At 58.8% G+C, this 21,999-nt stretch overlaps 1 protein-coding gene and 1 long non-coding RNA gene across 3 annotated transcripts in view; both read left to right on the top strand.

The window, feature by feature from the left end:
- The first annotated feature begins 8,314 nt into the window (after window positions 1-8,314).
- LOC308238327 lies at window positions 8,315-12,201 on the top strand. The gene is made up of 4 exons (XR_013959544.1): window positions 8,315-8,431; window positions 10,222-10,624; window positions 11,084-11,281; window positions 11,733-12,201. It is a non-coding gene; the product is annotated as an uncharacterized lncRNA (long non-coding RNA).
- A 2,277-nt stretch (window positions 12,202-14,478) lies between these two features.
- Window positions 14,479-21,999, top strand: part of TMEM132C (transmembrane protein 132C) — a 96,678-nt gene continuing 89,157 nt past the window's right edge. For both annotated transcript variants that reach the window (XM_080649980.1, XM_080649981.1), the window contains exon 1: window positions 14,479-14,699. In XM_080649980.1, the coding sequence (XP_080506106.1) occupies window positions 14,615-14,699 (85 nt within the window). In that variant the 5' untranslated portion in view covers window positions 14,479-14,614. The remainder of the gene's footprint in view (window positions 14,700-21,999) is intronic.

Genomic DNA, 21,999 nt, shown 5'->3' on the forward strand with positions numbered 1-21,999 from the left:
CAGCAACATTGTAGCATCTCAGACATCCAGCCGGGAACCCAGGGAGACCCCAGCTCAAGCAGGGCCGCTGCCAGAATTCCGTTCTTTATAGACGCGGAGCGAAATCCCTCCTCCTCGCCCCCGAGGCCAGGGCCCCGCTGGGCTCTGTGTGAGTTTGTGGGGGCTTGTCACACCGGGAATAGAAACCTAACACGGGAGACAGAAAGCTCGCCCTCCCTTTTCCAGGTGAAAGTTAGTTAACTTGTTCGAGTCTACACAGCGGGAGTGAGTGACAGCAAGGACTGAACCCCGGGACAGCCTGGTTCCAGAGCCCACGGACGCAGTCTGCGTGGGTCACCACAACACGAACGCAAATGCAGCAATGATGAAAAGAAAAAACAACAACAAACAACTCACCGCCTTCCTGCCACGTGTGGGCAATGAGTAGGCACCGGCACTCGATTAAGACCATCTTCCCAGGCCTCCTGAAGTTGTTCCCATTTCCCGGAGGGGAACATCGAGGCGCGGAGAGTTCGCGGGACTTTTCCGAAGTCACACAGCTACAAGGTGACCAAGGAGAGGCCTCAACACAGACCAGACGCCAGAGCCTTCCACCAACACGGAGCCCTCTCTCTTCTCTGCAAAGGCCTCTGGGACGGGGAACGGCCTGGCCCTCAGGTGGGCCCGGGTACCGCCGCCGTCCCGGGGTCCTGACCACCTGCTGGGTGGCCGGCGATGCTCATGTCCGAGGGAGACAGATGCGCCCTCGTCACCACCCACCAGCCCGCCCAGTCTTCGCTCCCGTTCATTTAACACTCAGCACCGCCTCAGGGGCACACGGCCGCTGGCACAGGTTACGGGTGGAAATACGGGGGAAGAGGTGCCAGGCCACAGCCCCAAGTGGCCGAGGCGGCATTCAAACCCCCCTTGCACGGGTTCAGAGCCCACCCCTCCCCCCACACACACACACCCGTCACTCAACGCCCCTCACCCTCCGAGCACCTACCTCGTGCCAGGCAGGTGCGTCCCAGAGTGTCCAGAGGAACCCCCGAGGTGGGGCCTGTGACCACTTCTTCATCAAGGAGGGGACCGGTGGCCCAGAACCTTAAGTCACCCGCTCCCCAAGGCACCCACCCCAGCGGCCACCCGTCAGCACCCTCCCCCAAGAGGCCCGCGTCAGGGCCCCCGAGGCCAGGCCCTCGCCAATGAGAAGCCTGTCTTCCTAGGAGCCCCAGGGGGGCTCCCCACAAATCCACCCAAAGCTCCCTGGAAACTTGGGGGCCGCTAGCACGCACCTGGAGAAGCTGAGATAAAGCAGCCGAAGCAAGGTCCCCCCCCCCTGCCCCCCCCCCCCGTCACCCACAGGGCACCACTCAGCACCTACGGCCGTGGTCGGCAAACTGCGGCTCGCGAGCCACAGGCAGCTCTTTGGCCCCTGGAGTGTGGCTCTTCCACAAAATACCACGGCCTGGGCGAGTCTATGTTGAAGAATTGGTGTTAGAAGAAGTTTAAGTTTAAAAAATTTGGCTCTCCAAAGAAATTTCCATCGCTGTCCTGTTGATATTGGGCTCTGCGGACTGATGAGTTTGCCGACCACTGGCCTAGGGCAACAGCAGGTTCCTCCTTAGCAAGTCACGTTAGGCACCATCTGTGAGCCGCTGGCGTCTGAAGCTCGTCCCCGTCCCCCCTCTCGTGGTGGACGCCGTTCCTTGGAGAAACATTGGGTTGGAACCCGGCCACGGCCTGGTGCCGGCTCAGCGCGGGTGCAGGGCAGGGCATCCAGTCCCCTTCCCAAAGCCCCCCCCCCCCGACCCCCACCCCGACCCCCACCCTCCACTCCGCTGCTGAAAGGAACACAATGTAGCACCTTACCTCCCGAAGTGAAGCTGCGATGAGCCGCAGAGGGTCCCCTCGACCCGTCTCCTACGTGCAGACCCGTCTCCTACGTGCAGACCCGTCTCCTACCTGCTCGGCGTCCCAGGCGTCCCATCCCGCGGGGTGGCTCACGGCTCCCCATCCCGCCCATGGCCTCTCCCGTCATCGCGGCTCCTTCTCTGAGTCCGCCCCGCCCCCTCCCTCCTATAAGGCCTGGAGACTACATTGGAGCCACTTGTCGAACCCGGAACCGCCGCCCCATCGCGAGAGCCTTCGGTTCACCGCACCTGCCCCGCCGGTGTGATCAGCGGCTAGAGCGCCGACCCGTGGACGGAAGGGTCTGGGTTTGATTCGGGTCAAGAGCGGGTTCGATCCCCACTCTGGTTGGGGTGCGAGCAGGAGGCAACCCATCGATGTCTCTCTCTCTCTCTCTCTCTCTCTCTCTCTCTCTCTCTCTCTCTCCCCTCCTCCCTTCCACTTTCTCTAAAGACCCATGGAAATACATTGTCAGGTGAGGATTAAATATATATATATATATAATTACGTGTATACTAGCATATATAACTTACTATAGAATTAAAAATCATGCAAAAACCTTAGGGGTGCATTGCATGAAAGACCTTTAGGCAATGAAAACCCGAAAGATATTCACGAAAAGGCCTAGATTCATGGGGAGCGATATAAGCCCTCTTCATGGACTGGAAGGCTCGGGGGTGGTTAAATGATCAATCCCCGCGCCCCCCCTCACCCCCGCAGGGTTCTGTGGATGGAACACCCCCTCCCCCAATAACATAGGAAATGAAACAGAGAACAGAGGCCCCTGACGGCCGCAACACCTCATGTTCGTTCACTGTCAGCTCTGGGCTCGGGGGGGCCGCTTCCTCGCTTTGTGACTCACGCTCCTCACGGACACGGGGGACAGCGCGTGTCTCCTCGCTAAACGTTTTCATACGTCGTGTAATGAGAGCATCTTCCCTTCTTGCTCCTGATCCAGAAGAGCTGGCTGGTGGAGTCGGGGGGGGGGGCGGGGAGGCGGGGGGGGGGGGGGGGCCGGAACGCAGAGGCCTCCGGCATCCAGGTAATTTCCCCGGAGACCCTCCAGTCGCGCCGGCCAGGCCTCGGGGGCCTCGGGGAAGCAGTGGTCAGTTCCCAGGCTGTGACTAAATGGATGGGAACGTCAGTGCCTGAGGTGAGGGTACAATTAGACGTCAGGGAACCGGCAGGAGCTGTCAGAATCCCCGCCTCCCCTGCCTGCTGGGCACAGCCCCGCTTCCCCGGACGCCCCGCCCCCCCCGCCGGCCAGACCCGCCCACTAGCTCCCTGGACCGGCCAGTGCGAAGGGCAGGCTTCCTGCCTCTGTTCAGCCAGAGGCACCTGCGTGGGGACAGAGCAGGCGTCCCGCTCGGCCTGGCAGCGCCAGGGTGCTCCCTTCCTTCGTCTACATGTACAGTTTTATTTGTTTCATTTCTAAACACGGTCGGCACACACAGTGGTATCAGTGCTGGGTGTACAGCAGAGACGGCGGATGGAGAGACGGTGGTGCATCTATGCAATGGAGTATTCCTCAGCCGTCAAAAAGGAATGGGATCTGACCACTAGCGACAGCCTGGATCAGGGGTCCTCAAACGACGGCCCGCGGGCCACAGGCGGCCCCGCCGAGGACATGGATCCGGCCCGCCGGGGGCCGCTGCCTGTCCTGCTTAGCAGCCGGTGCGTCCCGGGCCCGCCGTGCGCCTAGGAATTTGTTCATAGTTTGTTTTTTTTTTAAACTATAGTCCGGCCCTCCAATGGTCCTAAGGACAGTGAACTGGCCCCCTGTTTAAAAAGTTTGAGGACCCCTGCTTTGAGGAGACTCAAAAGTGAGTCTCTAAAGAAAGGTGAGATGATTATAAAAAGACCCTAGAACAGCCTTGGGCAAACTACGGCCCGCGGGCCACAGGCGGCCCGCCGAGGACATGGATCCAGCCCGCCGGGGGCCGCTGCCTGTCCTGCTTAGCAGCCGAGGCGTCCCGGGCCCGCCGTGCGCATAGGAATTTGTTCATAGTTTCTTTTTAAAACTGTAGTCCGGCCCTCCCACGGTCTGAGGGACAGTGAACTGGCCCCCTGTTTAAAAAGTTTGAGGACCCCTGGCCTGGATGGACCGAGGGGACAGTGCGCTGAGGGAAACAGGGCTGGCAGAGGAGACAAACACCGTGTGATTCCGTGAAAGAACCAAGTAAACCAAATGCTGCGTGTTTTAGGAACACAACTCCCGAGCCTCACAAGACGGGGGACATAGCTGAGACGGGGTCACATGACTCCGATCCCTGAGCCCATCACTGACGCTAAGAGAAGGCCTGCACTGATTGGCCAGCCCTGTCATGTGACACCCCCCCCCCCCCCCCCCCCCGCCAAGGCATTGCCCTTCAGAGCCCGCAGGGATGGGTTTCCAGGGGAAATCCAGGTGTTCTTCCCAGAATCTGGGGAAGGGACCGCAGGCCTGGGAAAAGCCCACCGCGGTCAGGAGCGTTTGGCGGTTCGCACACCCTTTCCGGAAGGATTCAGCAGGAAGCGCTTTTCATAAATCCGCCCTGTCAACTGTTTCCTTCGGACGAAAACAACATGAGCGTGGGTGACACGCAGGCAGAAGAATGAGTGTGTGCGCATGTGCAGGCATGTGTGTGCACGCGCATGCACACATATACATGCACGCACACACTTGTGCACAGACATGCACACATATACGTGCACGCACACACTTGTGCACAGACATGTACACATATACATGCACGCACACATATACATGCACGCACACACTTGCGCACAGACATGCACACATATACGTGCACGCACACACTTGTGCACAGACATGCACACATATACGTGCACGCACACACTTGTGCACAGACATGCACACATATACATGCACGCACACATATACATGCACGCACACACTTGCGCACAGACATGCACACATATACGTGCACGCACACACTTGTGCACAGACATGCACACATATACGTGCACGCACACACTTGTGCACAGACATGCACACATATACATGCACGCACACACTTGTGCACAGACATGCACACATATACATGCACGCACACACTTGTGCACAGACATGCACACATATACATGCACGCACACACTTGCGCACAGATATGCACACATATACATGCACGCACACACTTGCGCACAGACATGCACACATATACATGCACGCACACACTTGCGCACAGACATGCACACATATCCATGCACGTACGTGCACACATGCACATGCGCGCGCACATGCACACATATACATACATGCACTGCACACGCATGCACATGCGCGTGCACACATGCACATGCACTCAGGAGTTTCAGCAAAAATCTGATGAGCGCACCCACACCCGACCCGTTTCCTCAGGGGTCCCGGCTGCCCGAGGCCTCGCTGTCCATCAGGATGCGCGCTCGCGCCTCCCATCCCTGCTTCCGCAAGGCCTGGCTCATTACGACGCTGGAAGAGATGTCCCCAAGCCTCCTGAGTGGATGCGCCGTCTGAATGCTAAGCACCCCGTTTCTGACAGGGGACCCCCCCGCGCCGAGTGCCCAAAGATCCCTGACAGGTATTGGCAGCCGGTAATTAGTCCGAAGAAGCCGGCCTGCGGGGCGGAGTACCTCTGAGTCACCGTCTCCCTCCGCCTCTCCCACGGCCGCTTGCAGGAGGGCTAACTCCCGCCTCCCCTCCCGCTCCAGCCCGCGGAGGGCGCTGCGTGCTGACCCCGGGTGGACCCCAGACGTCCACAGGGGACGAGGCCCAGGCCACCGGCTCTAAGGAACGTGCCACCAGCCCTGGCCGGTGTGGCTCAGTGGATAGAGCGTCGGCCTGCGGACCGAAGGGTCCCGGGTTCGATTCCGGTCAAGGGCACGCACCTCAGTTGCAGGCTCCTCCCCGGTCAGGGTCCTGGTTGGGCGCGTGCAGGAGGCAACCCATCAGTGTCTTTCTATCACATGGGTGTTTCTCTCTGTCTCTCCCTCTCTCTTCCACTCTCTCTAAAAATCAGTGGGAAAATATCCTCGGGTGAGGATAATAAAATAAAATAAAATAAAATAAAATAAAATAAAATAAAATAAAATAAAATAAAAAGAACACACTGCCAGCAAAGCCAGACCCTGTATTCCGAACTCGGGGAGTCCGGGTGCCGGGAAACTTGGTTCTGGTTGGTACCCAAAGGGGGATGGCTTCATTTCCTGTCCACACCAGGACCGACCTGAGGAAGAAGCAGGGCACTCCCACTCGTGAGGCTGTGGGCCCTGCTGGTGTGTGTGGCTCGGCGGCGAGATGGTCGGCCTGCGTGGGTTCGATTCCGGTCCAGGGCACAGGCCCGGGGTGTGGGCTCCATCCCCAATAGGGGGCGTGCAGGACGCAGCCCATCCATGATTCTCTCTCCTCGTTGATATTTCTCTCTCTCCCTTCCTCTCTGACATCAATGAAACAATATTTTTTAAAAAAACGATTTCCCTGACTCAGTCCAGTTCTGACCACTTCCCCCTCTTCATGGGCACTCTCATTAGTTATCAGCTGAGCCGTTCTAACTGCATTTACTGAGGGAACCTTGTTTATTTTTTATTTTTTTAAAAATATATTTTATTGATATTTTACAGAGAGAAAGGGAGAGGGATAGAGAGTTAGAAACATCGATGAGAGAGAAACATCGATTAACTGCCTCCTGCACACCTCCTACTGGGGATGTGCCCACAACCCAGGTACGTGCCCTTGACCGGAATCAAACCCGGGACCCTTCAGTCCGCAGGCCGACGCTCTATCCACTGAGCCAAACCAGTTTCGGCTGAGGGAACCTTGTTTAATGACGATACACCTTCGTAAGATGCTATGGGTGTGCCCTACGGGGTCCCCGCCCACCAGCCATGGTTTGCCATTGTTGGTTGCTAAGGAGGGAAACCCACTTTGCCCAACGATCAAGTCTTTGACTTCCCAAGTTTCCACATAATTCAACGAACCTCACAATCGAAAGAAGAGTGTTCACCGCCACCGCCCCAGAGCGGACAAAAAAAAAAAAAAAAAAATAGAAAAAGAAAAAAAAGACGGATGCGTTTTCTTTAACCTTGACACACTCATCCTTCTATGTCCTCCTGCCGCCTCGCACCAGCCCCCCGGGAGTCTTTTCATTATTTCCGGGAGTGGCACAGGGCTTTTATTTTACGCCTCACCGGGTTCCCTCAGGTCCGCCAACACAGGACCCAGAACCCAGATGGGGGGGCGGGGGGCTGGAGCGGCTTCGACCCCCCCATTCCCATCGCCCTGGAGAGGAAGGTGAGGGTGTGGGTCTGAGAAATGCTCGCTCTGCTCCCTCACCTGGTCCCTGAGCCCTGCCCTTGGGCCAGCGCAGGAGGCCCACAACCCGGGCCTGTGTCCAGGCTGGGAATCGAACCCTGACCTCCTGGTTCATAGGTCGATGCTCAACCCCTGAGCCCTGCCCGCTGGGCCAAGGCCTGTCCCCTTCTCGGTCAATGAATCCTCCCCACACGCTTATGAGATCAGAATGAGGATCACCCCATTTTACAGAAGGGAAAACTGAGGCTCAGAGACAGGCAGGAACCTGCCCCAAGGTGTTACGGTGAGTCAAGGGCCACGGCGGCGCTCAAGCCTCCACTTCCCTCCGTCCCCCTTCCCCCCCACCCCCGCCCCCTATTCAGTTCATTCTTCTCCTCCGCTCTGGACACATATGGATTTTCTTCTTTATTCATAAGGGCCAAGGGGGCTTGGTTATTTAGGGGCAGAAAGGAGGAGGCCCAGGAGGGAGGGAAACATCACTTCTGCTTGCGGGGCAAGGGGGGGGGGGGCTGATTGCAAAGGCGCCTCTGGACGCCCCGCAGCCGCTTCCACAGAAAGGCAGCTCCATGCTGCCCCGCGGCACCCGCGTTTGAGCGGCAATCACGCAACATCTATTTCTCCTTGCCTGTCCCCGCGGACGCGGCCCGCCCTCTGCTCATCGCGTGATGGAAGGCGCGGGGGAGGCAGGCAGCCAGGCGGGCTGGCAGAGGCAGGGGCCCGTCCTCCTGGTCTCTGGGGAGGAGGGGGGCACGCCCTCCAGGACCCCAGCCTCAGCCTCGCCTCCTCCTCCTCCTCCTTCCCCTCCTCCTCCTCCCCCTCCCCCCTCCTCCTCCTCCCCCTCTTCTTCCTCCTCTTCTCCCTCCTCCTCCTCCCCCTCCTCCTCTTCTTCCTCCCCCTCCTCCTCCTCCTCCCCCTCCTCCTCCTCTTCTTCCTCCTCTTCTCCCTCCTCCTCCTCCCCCTCCTCCTCTTCTTCCTCCTCTTCTTCCTCCCTCTCCTCCTCCCCCTCGCCCTCCTCCTCCCCCTCCTCTCCCTCCCCCTTCTCCTCTTCTTCCTCCCCCTCCTCCTCCTCCTCCCCCATCCCCTCCTCCCCCTCCTCCTCCTCCTCCTCCTCCCCCTCGTCCTCTTCTTCCTCCTCTTCTCCCTCCTCCTCGCCCCTCCGCACATCTGAATGCAGAGCCCCCCGCTCGCCGCCCAGCCAATTGCATCATCTCGTTGGGCCGTTTGCTAGCGGAGCCTAAGGAGGTCAGACAGGTAATGCGATTCCCTCCGCGCACGGCGGGCTCAGCGAAACGGGGCCTGATCTGATTTTCATTTCATAAAGCGGCTCGGCACCGGCAGCATCTCCCTTTGAGGGGGCGAGGACGGGCCTTCGCGTTGGTCTGTGTAATAAAGTGGGACGCCGTCCTTCCGCCCAGCGGAGCCGGGCCTTAGGCTGGGAGGAAGCGCTGGCTCGTGCCCGCTGAGCTCGGGGAATGGCCCCGAGCAGTTAGGGGTCTGAGAGTTGATTCCTCTTCTTTTAAAAAAAGATTATATATAGATAGATAGATAGATAGATAGATAGATAGATATAGATATAGAGATAGATAGATAGATAGATAGATATAGATATAGATAGATAGATAGATAGATAGATATAGATATAGATAGATAGATATAGATATATCTATCTATCTATATATCTATATATCTATATATCTATATATAGATATATTTTATTAGAGGCCTGGTGCACGAATTTGTGCATGGGTGCGTGGGCTATCGAGGCCTATGGGGGGGAGGGGCCGTGGGAGGTTGGCTGCGGGAGCACCCTGACCACCAGGGGGCAGTTCCGGCATTGAGCGTCTGCCCCCTGGTGGTCAGTGTGCAGAATAGCGACTGGTCCAGCCGTCGTTCCGGTCATTCCGGTCGTAATAGTCCCTTAGGCTTTTATATAGAGAGATTGGCTTCAGAGGGGAAGGGAGAGAGAGATACAAACACCAATGAGGAGAGAGAGTCATGGACCGGCTGCCTCCTGCACGCCCCACACTGGGGATGGAGCCTGCACCCCGGGCCTGTGCCCTTGACCGGGAATCGAACCCTGACCTCCTGGTTCCTAGGTCAACGCCCAACCCCTGAGCCACGTGGGGGGGGGGGCGCTGAAGCAGCGGCTTTAACCCTGAGAAGACAGCAGGCAGAGGAGTTCCCGTCCAAAGGCCAGGATGAAAGAGCGGTTGCTCACGTGGTCAGGGCAGCGGACGTGAGCCCCACGTTGATGGCTCATGAGCGGCGGCTTGCCCGCAGCGGACCGGCTGGCTGACCGACCTCCCCGGGCCCCCGTGCCGATAAACAATGACCGGAGGGACGCGGGTTCTGAGGAAGAGGCCAGTCCGGCGGAGCGGGCTCCCCGGGGCGGGCACGAGCTGACCGTCCCCTCGCTGCAGAACAGCAGCTCCGTTGGCAGCGGGGCGGCTGGCGGCCTTCTCCGTCCCCACGGAGCCTCTGGGTCTACCGTCGTGTCTCCACGCGGGAAACGAACACGGCTCCGGGGAAACCTGACCGCGCAGGACGTGTGGCCTCCGCTGGCTCGGTCAGCAGGCCCCGCGCAGGCCTCTCTCTGCGGCGTCCCCGCCACGCTCCGGGGTGGTTGCCCTGAAATGCGTGGAAAGCGGGTCCCGCATGCATGTCGGCGCTTCGGGGAAGCTGCCTGGGGAGCCGGCTTCTCCTCTGACTCCCCTCCTGGAGCTGGATGTGTCTGTGTCCTTCCACGAGGACACGAGGTCTCGCCCCGGAATTCACCCCTTGGGGCTCTGCTTCCCGGATTGGATTGGGCTGGATGGCACCTGGGCACCCCGGGAGGGGAGGTGTGTGACCTCCATCCGCACATCTAAGGGCGCCGGAAAGATGCATCCCCCTCCTCCCCTACGCCTGTTGAGCAGTGCGCCCCGGAGCGCGGGGTGGGGGGGGGGGCGGGGGGGGGCGGGGGTGAGAGAAGTCCACTCCGTCCTCCCTCCAGCCTCATGCCTCGCCCCTGCTGGTCTGGGCCTTAATCTTCCAACTCTCAGAAAGAGCCAACGCCGGCCACAGAGCTCCACGAAGGCGAGGCGGACACACGGCCCATTGGAACCCTATCCAAGCTGGACCCCCGGGAGGGAATCGTGCCTTTGGCTCGGGGCCAGCAGCCAGCCAGCCCTTTGGCCTCTTGAGGAGCAAGACGTGCGCTGGGAAGCGAGAAAACGTTACACCCTCCCAAGATGCGGTTCCGCCACTTTTGCTCAAAACCCACAAGAAACCTGAGTGGCTTTCCCCGCCTCTGCCGGCAGAAAATGCCCGTCGCCGCCACCAGGGGGCGCTCCTCACTCTCTAACCATTTGCAGGCGGGGAGCCGAGCGACTCTCCCCTAAACGAACGGAATTGCATTGTTCCAAGCCGCAACACAGCACCACTTGGGCGGGTTCCCACGGGAAGGTCAGTCCTTTTTTTTTTTTTTTTTTTGATCAGGCCATCCGAGAGTGTTAGGGGGAGGCAGGGACAGTGGAGAGAGGCTGGCTCCGAAGCTCCTGGATGGGCTGAGCCTGAGAAAGACGATGGGAAACAACGTGGGAGAGCTGTGTGTCCGTCCTGCCCAGACACGGCTCCTCTGGGGTCGGAGGCCGGTCAGGAGGGGCTGAAAAGGCCAGAGGAGGAGACCTGGCCTGTGTGGCTGAGTGGTTAGAGCCCCCAGCCTGCACACTGGAGGGTCGTGCGTTCTATTTCCGGTCAAGGGCAGGATCCTGGGTTGCGGGTTTGACCCTGCCCCCCCCCCCCCCCCCCGTTGATAACCAATCAGTGTGTCTCTAACATCGACGTTTCTCTCTCTCTCTCTCTCTCTCTCTCTCTCTCTCTCTCTCTCTCTCTCTCTCTCCTTCTCCCTTGGAAATCCCACAGCTTACCCACTCCCTTCTCCACCCACCCTCCCCAAAGCCAGTCCCCTCACCCAGACCCTCCCATCACTCGGCTTCATGTTAATAGGGTGCGTTTAGATGTCCATTTCTCTCGTCCGTCTCCTGGGACCTAAGATCCGCCAGTTGAGGATCATCATCTGTTTTGTTCGCTGCTGGAACCCACATCTGGGCCGGATCCACGGTAAGCGATAGACGGATATCTGCGGGGGGACTAAATAAAATGTCTGATGAGCGCAAAAGAGATGATGTCTGTATATATATATAAGAAACGTGCCGAAACCGGTGTGGCTCAGTGGATAGAGCGTCGGCCTGCGGACGGAAGGGTCCCGGGTTCGATTCCGGTCAAGGGCATGTACCTTGGTGGCGGGCACGTCCCCAGTGGGAGGTGTGCAGGAGGCAGCTGATCGATGTTTCTCTCTCATCGATGTTCTAGCTCTCTATCCCTCTCCCTTCCTCTCTGTAAAATATCAATAAAATATATTTTTAAAAAAAAACACACAAAAAACGTGCTGGCGAAGCGTGTTACAACATAGTATCTCTCTCCCTTCTTTCCCTCTCTCTTCCTCCCTCCCTCCTTCTCCCTCCCCCCACCTCCCTCCTTCTCTCTCTTCCTTTTTTCTTATTTCTCATAGGAAGTTCGGCGTGAGGCCTGCCCCAGGACCATAGCTACCTCACGAGGCCAACACATAGCCCGTGCTTGCCCACGTTCTCAGCCATAACGGCCCAGACCTCATGAGACCTCCGTGAGCTACAGTCCGCACACGGCTGCTTCCCTCGCGCCGGGCCAGCCCGAGAATTAGGAACTGGACCAAGAACCCTCAAGTTGCCTCTTGGGCTCGGGAGCCCCGGGCACCTGGCGAACAGACGTTCCCTCTTCCCAATCGCCCTCCCCTCCCATCCATCACGCTAATGGTCTCCATGTGCCCGTAAGCCCCCGGGGTGAGCCCCCGCCCGGCGCCTTGAGGAGATTAGCGGCCTCTGATGTTGGCGAGGAAGTTTGGAGACGCATCTGGAAGTCATCTCAGCGCGGGAATTAACGATGGCGGGGTTAAATAACACACGCCTGTCAAAAAAATAAAGACGGGAAGCCGTTAGCTCAGGAACCTTCAGGTTCGCGCCTCTCTTTCTGTGGGTTTTCCTAAAAAAAAAAAAAAAAAAAGAAGATAACTCGACCACATCATCTCTATTGCTGGTTTGGTCTGGTGTGCAAATGCGCTTGATGTTTGGAGGGACCCGGGGGAGATTAAATAGGACCCCGAGGTGGGATCGGCAGAGGAGAAACGCCGGCCCCGGGCGTCTCGCTGCCCCGCGTGGAAGGGGCAGGAAGGAGCCCCCTCCCGACCGGCTCCAGGGGCCTCTGAGCCCCGGAACCCCGCGGACAGCAGCTGCCTGCAGACCCCGCGAAACGCATTCGCCTGAGTCGCAGCCTCTGCTCCTTTTTTCTTTCTCCTTTTCAGTTGTTACCTATTTCCATGTGGTGCGTTAGGTTTCCCTCTTTTTTTTTAAAAAAAAAAAATCTTTTTATTGATTTCAGAGCGGAAGGGAGAGGGAGAGAAACATCAATGATGCAAGAGAATCATGGACCGGCCGCCTGCTACACGGCCTCCCGGTTCCTAGGTCGACGCTCAACCGCTGAGCCACGCCAGCCTCCCCGGACGCACCTCTCCGCTCCCACCCTGGCCCCGGCGGGTCCCCAGGGGGCCTTCTCCCCACCTGGAACACGAGGAGTCCCTGACGGTCCTGGGGAGGCGAATGGTGCCGGGGAGTGATCCCCCCCCCCACCCCGGCTCTTCGTTCATCCCGGTGGTGCCGACGCGGCCCCACCGCAGACCCGGGCTCCTCAGGGGAGGTGCACCCCCTTCTCGCTGTTATTTGTCAGCCTGGGAGTCACTGGAGAGTAAATATTTTTCATTTAAATATTTCCGGCCTCGGCGAGAAATACAACAGATCGATTATTTCCGACTGAGAGGGCGGGAGCGGCCTCGTCCTCGTCCTCTCTCCTCCTGTCTGTTAACAGGAGCAGCAGGGCCTGCACCCGCCTCTGCTCCCTGCTCTGCAGGCCCACCCCTGGCTCCCCGCCCCCCCCGCCCCCCCCAAATAAAACCATGCTTTTTCTTTTGGCAGCGAATAGTGCCCGCTCTGCTGAGAAGGCAAAAGCAGGACCTGGGCCAGGTCTCCACGGCTTAAGTAATAAAATAAAATAAAATAAAATAAAATAAAATAAAATAAAATAATAAAATAAAATAAAATAAAATAAATAAAAAAATAAAATAAAATAATAAAATAAAATAAAATAAAATAAAATAAAATAAAGAGGGGATACTTGGCCCGCCGGCCTGGCTCAGTGGTTGAGCGTGGACCTATGAACCAGGAGGTCACGTGTCCTGATTGTGGGCTCCATCCCCAGTGTGGGTGGGGCGTACAGGCGGCAGCCAATCATGGTTCTCTCTCCTCATTGATGTCTCTCTCTCTCTCCCTTCCTCTCCTAAATCAATAGAAATGCATTACACACACACACACACACACACACACGCACACACACACACGGAGCGGCATTCCAACAATAAGCAGGACAAATAGTGACAAAGGACCTTCCTTTCACCCCCGCGCCCCACGGGTTTCAGAGAGGCGCGCGCCCATCTGTGTGCATGTGCGTGTGTGTACATGCGTGTACATGTGTGTGTGTGTGGTCCCGCTTTGCACTTCTCTGCGTGTTGCTTGGACCCACCCAGGAGGTCTTTCCGCACCAGCTGCGAGGGACTTTGCAATCCCACATGTCCCTGGCTCGCAAGGCAAAAAACACACAAACACCCCAAAAAACAAGTAATCCCCCCACAGGAGGCGACCTGAGGTTCAGGTCTCAGCGACGGGCGAGGGGAAGGGTCCCGCTCCATCCTGGGCACCTGTGCAGAAGCCTCTGGGACGCGGAGGCGGGAGGCTGCAAATTGGGGGGCGGCCCGGGGGTGGGGGGCGGAGCGGCCCGGGGGCGGGGGAGGAGGCGGCCTGCGGCCCTCCCCTCCGCGCCTGTTTTCCCTCGCGCCGGCCGCCCCAGCCGGGAAGGCGCCTCACCCCGCCGCGGCCGGCTGGGGGCGCACTTTCTCCGCCGCCGCTGCAGCTGGTCCCGGGGCGGGCCTGGGGGGCGGGGCCTGCCGGGGGCGGGGCCTGCGCTGCTGCGGGCGGACCGGGGGCGGGGCCTGCCGGGGGCGGGCCGGGGGCGGGGCCTGCGCTGCTGAGGGGCGGGCCTGCCGGGGGGAGACCGGGGGCGGGCCGGGGGCGGGGCGCCCGCAGCTGCGGCAGCCGCTGGAGAAAAGTTGTCCCGGCCAGAGCGCGCGCTGCCGCGGGAGTCGGAGCCGCCGCGGCGAGCACCCGGCAGGGCGGGGCGCCGCCACCCGAGCCGCACCGCGCGGCCGAAGCGCTGCCGGGGGTCGCCCCGGGACATGGAACGGCCGGCGGGGACGGCGGGCCGGCGCTGCGCCCCGGGCGGGCGGCCGGCGGCCTGAACTGCGGACTCAGGATGCGCTCCGACGGCGCGGCCCCCGGGCCGGTGACGCCGCTGTGCGGGGCGCTGAGCCTGGTGCTGGGCGCGCTGCTGGGCAAAGGTAAGACCGGGGCGGGCGCCGGTGCCCGGAGCCCGGGGGCCGGGGGATCCGGGTGGCATAAGTCGGGGGGACCTTGGCGAGGGCGCTGGTCCCACCGGGAGGGCCTGTGGCGGGCGCGGGGCGGCCCCTTCCCCGGCTGCGCACCGCGGCCGTGGGTTTGGAGCAAATGGGGGTTTGGAGTAGATTCGGGCGCTTCCCGGGGGCGGGGGGGCGTGGCTGAGGGACACTGCGTGTGTCCGCACCCCGGCTCCGTGAGAACTGAATCCATTGCGGTCCCGCCGTGGAGCTGGCGGCTCAGACGCGGGTGGGGACCCGGCTGCTTTGCCGGCCTCGGTGCCCGCGTTCCCGCCCCAGCCCAGTCGGAGGGGATCGGCGATCCAGGAGGGCCGAGCGGGCCCTGCGCCCCCCTCCCCAGCCCTGGCCGCGATCGGGGCCCTCGGCGTGACAGGGACGGGCACCCGAGTTTGGTAGTGCCCGAGGGTGGGGGCGCGTGTAGGACCCAGACCGGCTCCCCCCCCCCCCCCCCGCGCGGTGCTGGGTCCCCTCGCTCAGTCTCCTCACCTCTGCAATGGGACCCCGTCAGCGAAGGCGCGGCGCCCGGGGAACCCACGAAGGCCGCCGTTGCTGTTGTTCCTCAGGTATTATTATTATTTGCGTGCGGTCCGGGCGGCTCTGGGGCGGAGGTGGCGGACGCGGCGGCCCTGAGGCCGGAGCAGGGGGCGCCGGGATGGGATCGGGGTCCCGGGCAGGTCCTCGCAGGGACCGGGAGGGCGCCCCCTGCTGCTGCCGCCCGTGGCCGCCCTGGTCTGGGGGGGGCGAGGGGGGGCGCCCTCCGGGAACTCCGGCGAATCTCCTGCGCCCCCGGCTGGGCAGCCGGCTGGGGAGACACCGGGAGGAACAAGTTGCCCCGTGATGGGCCGGGAGCGCTGGCTTTTCCCCAAGTCATCGCGCGCGCCGTCTCCAAGGCCCGAGACGTCCTTCCCCGAGGCCGCAGCGCCTCGGACCCGCCGCCCGGACGGAATTGCGCGGTTCGTCGGGTCCCCGTCCCCGGAGCGCCCGGCGAGCGCGCGTGTGTGCGCGGGTCCGGAAGAGATGGGCGACACTTTTCCGCTCCACTCGGCGGCGCAAACCTTTCCGGAACCTGGGGCCTTCGTTCTGCTGTTGGCTCCGGGTTCGGGCCTCTCTGGGACTCGGTTTCCCCAAATGGGAAGTGGCCGTGTCCTCCCCGAAATGCCCTTTCCCGAGCGCTTCCCAGCGGGTGCTGGATGGTCAAGTGGCTGAGGGGCCATTGTACCTGCAGCCGGAGGGGGGCGCCTGCAGGGTGTCTCCCCGCCACCAGGGGGCGCTGTCGCCAGGTGCGCACTCTGAAGGCTCACGCTGTTTTTATTTTTATTTTTATTTTTAAAATATATTTTATTGATTTTTTACAGAGAGGAACGGAACGGAGAGGGAATAGAGAGTTAGAAACATCGATGAGAGAGAAACATCGATCAGCTGCCTCCTGCACACCTCCCACTGGGGATGTGCCCGCAACCAAGGTACATGCCTTTGACCGGAATCGAACCCGGGACCCTTGAGTCTGCAGGCCGACGCTCTAGCCACTGAGCAACACCGGTTAGGGCAGCTCAGGGTGTTTTTAAAGGAACTGCTGGGCGCTTTATAAGTAAAGCTCACCCCCCCCGTGTCCCCCACCCCCCCACACACACCCTGCTTTTCCCCTGGAGCGTTTTATCTGTGGGTCAGAGTAGCGTCTGTCACAAACGCCCTGGTCGCAGGGGCCAAGGGGAGCGGTTTGGTGGGAAAGGGACGCTGGGGGTTTGTTGGGAGCAAGGGTTGGGGGTGACAGAAACAACGGGGGCAGGTGTGGCTCAGTGGATAGAGCGTCGGCCAGCGGACTGAAGGGTCCTGGGTTCGATTCCGGTCAAGGGCGTGTACCTTGGTTGTGGGTACATCCCCAGTAGGGAGTGTGCGGGGGGGGGGGGGGGCAGCTGATCGATGTTTCTGACTCTCTCTTCCTCTCTGTAAAAAATCAATAAAATATATTTTAAAAAAACAAAAAACAAGGGGGGGGGACGGGAGGCCTCACCCTTGCCCCAAAGCCGCCCCTCCCTCCCGCATTTGACGGACAGTTCCCACCACCTGGTGTGGGGACCCGCAAGTCTTTTCCTCCGCAAACTATTCTTCATGCTGTTCGTCATGACCCAAAGCCGTGGCCCGTCCCCACTCGGACGCTCTCTGACCCTTGTTTAAATTTGTGCCGTCTTGCCGGGCCACGTGGCTCAGGGGTTGAGCATCGACCTATGACCCAGGAGGTCCCGGTTCGATTCCCGGTCAGGGGCCCAGGCCCGGGTTGGGGGCTCGATCCCCAGCGTGGGGCGTGCAGGAGGCAGCCGGTCCGTGATTCTCTCTCCTCATGGATGTTTCTATCTCTCTCTCCCGCTCCCTTCCTCTCGGAAATCAACGAAAATACTTTTTTAAAAAATCGGGATTTCACCGAAACCGGTGTGGCTCAGTGGATAGAGCGTCGGCCTGCGGACGGAAGGGTCCCGGGTTCGATTCCGGTCAAGGGCATGGACCTTGGTTGCGGGCACATCCCCAGTGGGAGGTGTGCAGGAGGCAGCTGATCGATGTTTCTCTCTCATCGATGTTTCTAGCTCTCTCTCCCTCTCCCTTCCTCTCTGTGAAATATCAATAAAATAAAAAAAAATCGGGATCTCTGTGTGACTCCCCTTAAGAGCGAGGGTGCTCTGCCAACCTTGGGCGCACTTTTCCGGATGGTGCCGTCACCCCGAAGCTGAGCCGATGGGCCGCCTGGATGGGTGTGTCTGCAGGTCCCCTCGTCCCCCCCCTTCCCCTGCCCCCTCCCGCTCAGGCATCTGCATTGTAACCTCCTGCTCTTCTTGGTTCGTCTCAAGACCCGCTGTGAGCGAGGTGCCCGGGTGGCGGGTGGGTGACGGGTGGCGGGTCGGGCAGAGCAGTTGGAGCTCAGAACCCGCAGCCACCGCCGTGTTAGCGCGTGGTGAGCACCGCCCGCCTCCGACCGAGCCTTCGGAGGAACTGGACGTGTGTCACACACCCGCGGTCCCACGACGCGGGGTTAATACACCGGCGCCTTCCGTATATTAATTGGAGTGAAAGGGAGCGTTGCTGAATTAATGGAATGAAGGGGAGTTGATGGATGGAGTGTTTCTTACGGCAGCGGCTTTGTTGGGGCGTCAGGCGCGTTCAGGGACGATCTGCCTACAGCCGGCGCGGCCCTTGGGGACAGAGGGCTGAGTCTGGGTCACCGTGGTCGGCAAACCGCGGCTCGCGAGCCACCTGCGGCCCTTGGGCCCCTTGAGGGGTGTGGCTCTTCCACAAAATACCACGGCCGGCCTGGGCGAGTCTGCGTTGGAGAAGCGGCGTGAGAAGACGTGGAGGTTTAAAAAATGGGGCTCTCCGAAGAAGTTTCCCATCGTCGTCCTGTTGATGTTGGGCTCTGTGGACGGATGAGTTTGCCGACCCCTGGGATAGGGCATGTCTCTTCTAAAAATGTAGATGTTGATTGGTGTCAGAGAGGAAGGGAGAGGGAGAGAGAGAGAGAAACATCCACGATGGGAGAGAATCATGGACCGGCTGCCTCCTGCACGGCTCCCCACTGGGGATGGAGCCCGCCACCCGGGCCTGTGCCCCTGACCGGGAATGGAACCGTGACCTCCTGGTTTCTAGGTCGACGCTCAATCACTGAGCCCCGCCGGCCGGGCTTGGTATAGGTCATTTTGGTCCCCCCGAGGTTCCTCTGTGCCCCTGTATCGCCCCCTCTTCCTCCCCCCGCTTCCCCACAGGCTCTGGCCACCACTCCTGTGCTCTGTCCTCATCATTCTGCCCGTTTTCACAATTCCCATAAAAATGGCGTTGTGCCAAAACCGGTTTGGCTCAGTGGATAGAGCGTCAGCCTGCGGACGGAAGGGTCCCGGGTTCGATTCCGGTCAAGGGCATGTACCTTGGTTGCGGGCACATCCCCATTGGGAGGCGTACAGGAGGCAGCTGATCGATGTTTCTCTCTCATCGATGTTTCTGACTCTCTATTCCTCTCCCTTCCTCTCTGTAAAAAATCAATAAAATATATTAAAAAAAAACAAAAAACAAAAAACGGCGTTGTGCGTACGCAGCTCCGAGTCTCGTCTATCACACAGGGCACTTCCCGTTCACCTGGAGATCCGCCTGCGTGCCCTTTCAGACCCAGGACGCCCGCGGCCCGGCATTCCACCTCGTGGGCGGCGCGCCCCCCCCCTTGCGGGGTCATTTCCCGTCGAAGGGCACTTGGAATGCAGCCTTCCGCTGTTGGGTGATTCCGGAAAGGAGTCGCTATCAACGCTCCCCGGCTGGGTGTCTGTGGGAACGTGGGGTTTTCCTGTCTGTGGGGTAAACCCCTCCTGTTGTCCATTTAGCTCCGTGTCTTCTGATTTTCTGCAGCGTGAACAGCGGCACGCCGGCACTTCCTGGAGGTTTTCCTTCTCACCTTCCTGACGAAGGCTGATGGGAATTCTTCCTCCCGGGTACGTGCCACCTGCTGTCTTCTCCGGTGAAATGTCCTTTTTCAAGTCTCTGCCAGGATTTTTTTGTGTTTTTTATTTTTATTTTTTTTATTTTTATTTTCTTTTTTTTTTTAAATATATTTTATTGATTTTTTACAGAGAGGAAGGAAGAGGGATAGATAGTCAGAAACATCGATGAGAGAGAAACATCGATCAGTTGCCTCTTGCACACCTCCTACTGGGGATGTGCCCGCAACCAAGGTACATGCCCTTGACCGGAATCGAACCTGGGACCTTTCAGTCCGCAGGCTGACACTCTATCCACTGAGCCAAACCGGTTTTGGCTATTTTTATTTTTTTATTGGTTGTTATCTCCCGATTACGGATCCCTGAGGGCGCGTGCTATAGGGTGGCCGCGAGCCTTCGTCAGCTGTCCGTTTACAGGTTCCTTCCCGTATGGGTCGTCTTTAGAAAGAGAGAACTTTTTCCACGTTCAGGGAGCGTAAGAGATTCGTTTTGTTTTTTATTTCTCACCCTCATTGTGCTTTGCCATCCCATCTAAGAGACCTTCGCCCCAGCCCAGCGTCCCAGAGCTTCCCCGGGGTCTGTGCTGCTGGTCCGGTTCTCCCTATGTTCCTGCTGATTTCTTAGCGCTGTGTCCAACTCCGGGAGGAGTGCGGAACCCTCACCGTTGTGGGTTTGGCTATGTTATATATATATTTTTTAAAAATATATTTTATTGATATTCTACAGAGAGGAAGGGAGAGGGATAGAGAGTTAGAAACATCGATGAGAGAGAAACATCGATCAGCTGCCTCCTGCACACCTCCTACTGGGGATGTGCCCGCAACCAAGTTACATGCCCTTGACCGGAATCGAACCTGGGACCTTTCAGTCCGCAGGCTGACGCTCTATCCACTGAGCCACACCGGTTTCGGCAGGCTATGTTATATTTTGGTTCTGTTGGGGACACGACTCCTTCATCGTTACGTAATATCCCCTCTTTGTTTTTTTTTTTTTGATTTTGCTCTTTATTTGGAAAATTTGCCCCTTCATTACAAAGCAGGCCGATGCTCTCTTGTTTAGTTCATTCTTTTGCTCATCTCCTGTAATCATTAAATTATTGAGCCATATTTCCAAAGCGTGGGGCGGGGCGGGGCGGGGGAGGGGGGAATGGATTAGGAGTAAAATCTTTTAAGCTCCTGTAGGAGGGCTCTGGACTCATTTATGAATGGTGGGTGCAGAGCTCAGGGAGTGAAGTGTTCCGAGCCGTCTCAGGTGAACGATTTGCCTCATTTCCCACGGCTCTACGACGTCCTCTTCTCAATGCGGGACAAGGCTCTGTTCCCGGATAGAGCTCTGACTGCTCCGGGACCCCCAAATCTTGTATCGTAACTCCTTTAGGCTTGAAGATTATGGACATTTGCATTCTCCCCTCTTTGTTCTCGAGACGGTGTCTTTTCCTGACCCCGGCCTCCTCGGACACGCGTGGAGCCGCCTCGGCTCCCGTCCGTTGTGTTTGGGCCGCTTATATTCCGTGTAAGGATGGCTGTGCCTGCGTGCACATCGACCGTCTTGCTCGTCGCTTGCTCTGCGTCCCGTCCGTCTCTACTCTGCCTTCGTCTTCTCCCGCCTGCGATATCTTTCTTTGTATCACTCTGTTTATCTCCAGGTTGGCCCGTTACAGCTCTTTAAACGTTAGCCACCGTCTTGTGAGGTTGACAAAAAAACGCACCTTTTCTTCATCAAAGCCTGCCTTTCCAATTAGGTTCTCCTGCCTCACAGGCTGGGTTACGACGGAATACCCCCACTATCTTCCTTCCTTGATGTGTAATCGGTTTCCAACGCGTGCACCCGCTGCCCGAGGTGTGACTTAAGAGCGTTTTCTTTTTTTTTAAATATATTTTTATTGATATTTTACAGATAGGAAGGGAGAGGGATAGAGAGCTAGAAACATCGATGAGAGAGAAACATCCATCAGCTGCCTCCTGCACACCTCCCACTGGGGATGTGCCCGCAACCAAGGTACATGCCCTTGACCGGAATCGGACCTGGGACCCTTCCGTCCGCAGGCCGACGCTCTATCCACTGAGCCACACCGGTTTCGGCTTAAGAGCGTTTTCAAGGAGAGCTTGGTCATCCGTGCTCTGAGGAAGGATACGACGTGTTTCACTGGCTCGCACTTGCTTCTGGGCGGGCACCTCCGATACCCGTGCAGCTGTTCTCTTGTCAAGACCTCATTCTCCCTCCGGCCTGTGTGCCAAGCCGAGCAAAAGTGTTGGTAATACCTCTGGGATTTAGAAGGCACTGTCTTGAAAGAGAGAACAGAGGCACCGGGCCGGGGCATGGCTCAGCGATTGAGCGACGACCTAGGAGCCAGGAGGTCAGGGTTCAATTCTCCATCAGGGCACATGCCCAGGTTGGGGGCTCGATCCCCAGTGTGGGGGCGTGTAGGAGGCAGCCGATCCATGATTCTCTCATCATTGTTTCTCCCTCTCTCTTCTTCTCTGAAATTCATATATATATATACTGGGAGCTGCCCCCTCAAGGGTTGTCCCTGTGGTCCTAATGGCTGTCTGTCTGTCCGTCTGTCTGTTTGTCTGTCTGTCCGTCTGTCTGGCCATCTGTCTGGGCGTCTGTCTGGCCGTTTGTCTGGCCGTCTGTCTGGCCATCTGTCTGGGCGTCTGTCTGGCCGTTTGTCTGGCCGTCTGTCTGGCCATCTGTCTGGCCGTCTGTCTGGCCTCAGGAAGCCATGGTGGGGACACAGGGACTCCGGCCTCTTC

The sequence above is a fragment of the Plecotus auritus genome (genome assembly GCF_963455305.1).
Source record: "Plecotus auritus genome assembly, chromosome: 13".
Lineage (NCBI taxonomy): Eukaryota > Metazoa > Chordata > Mammalia > Chiroptera > Vespertilionidae > Plecotus > Plecotus auritus.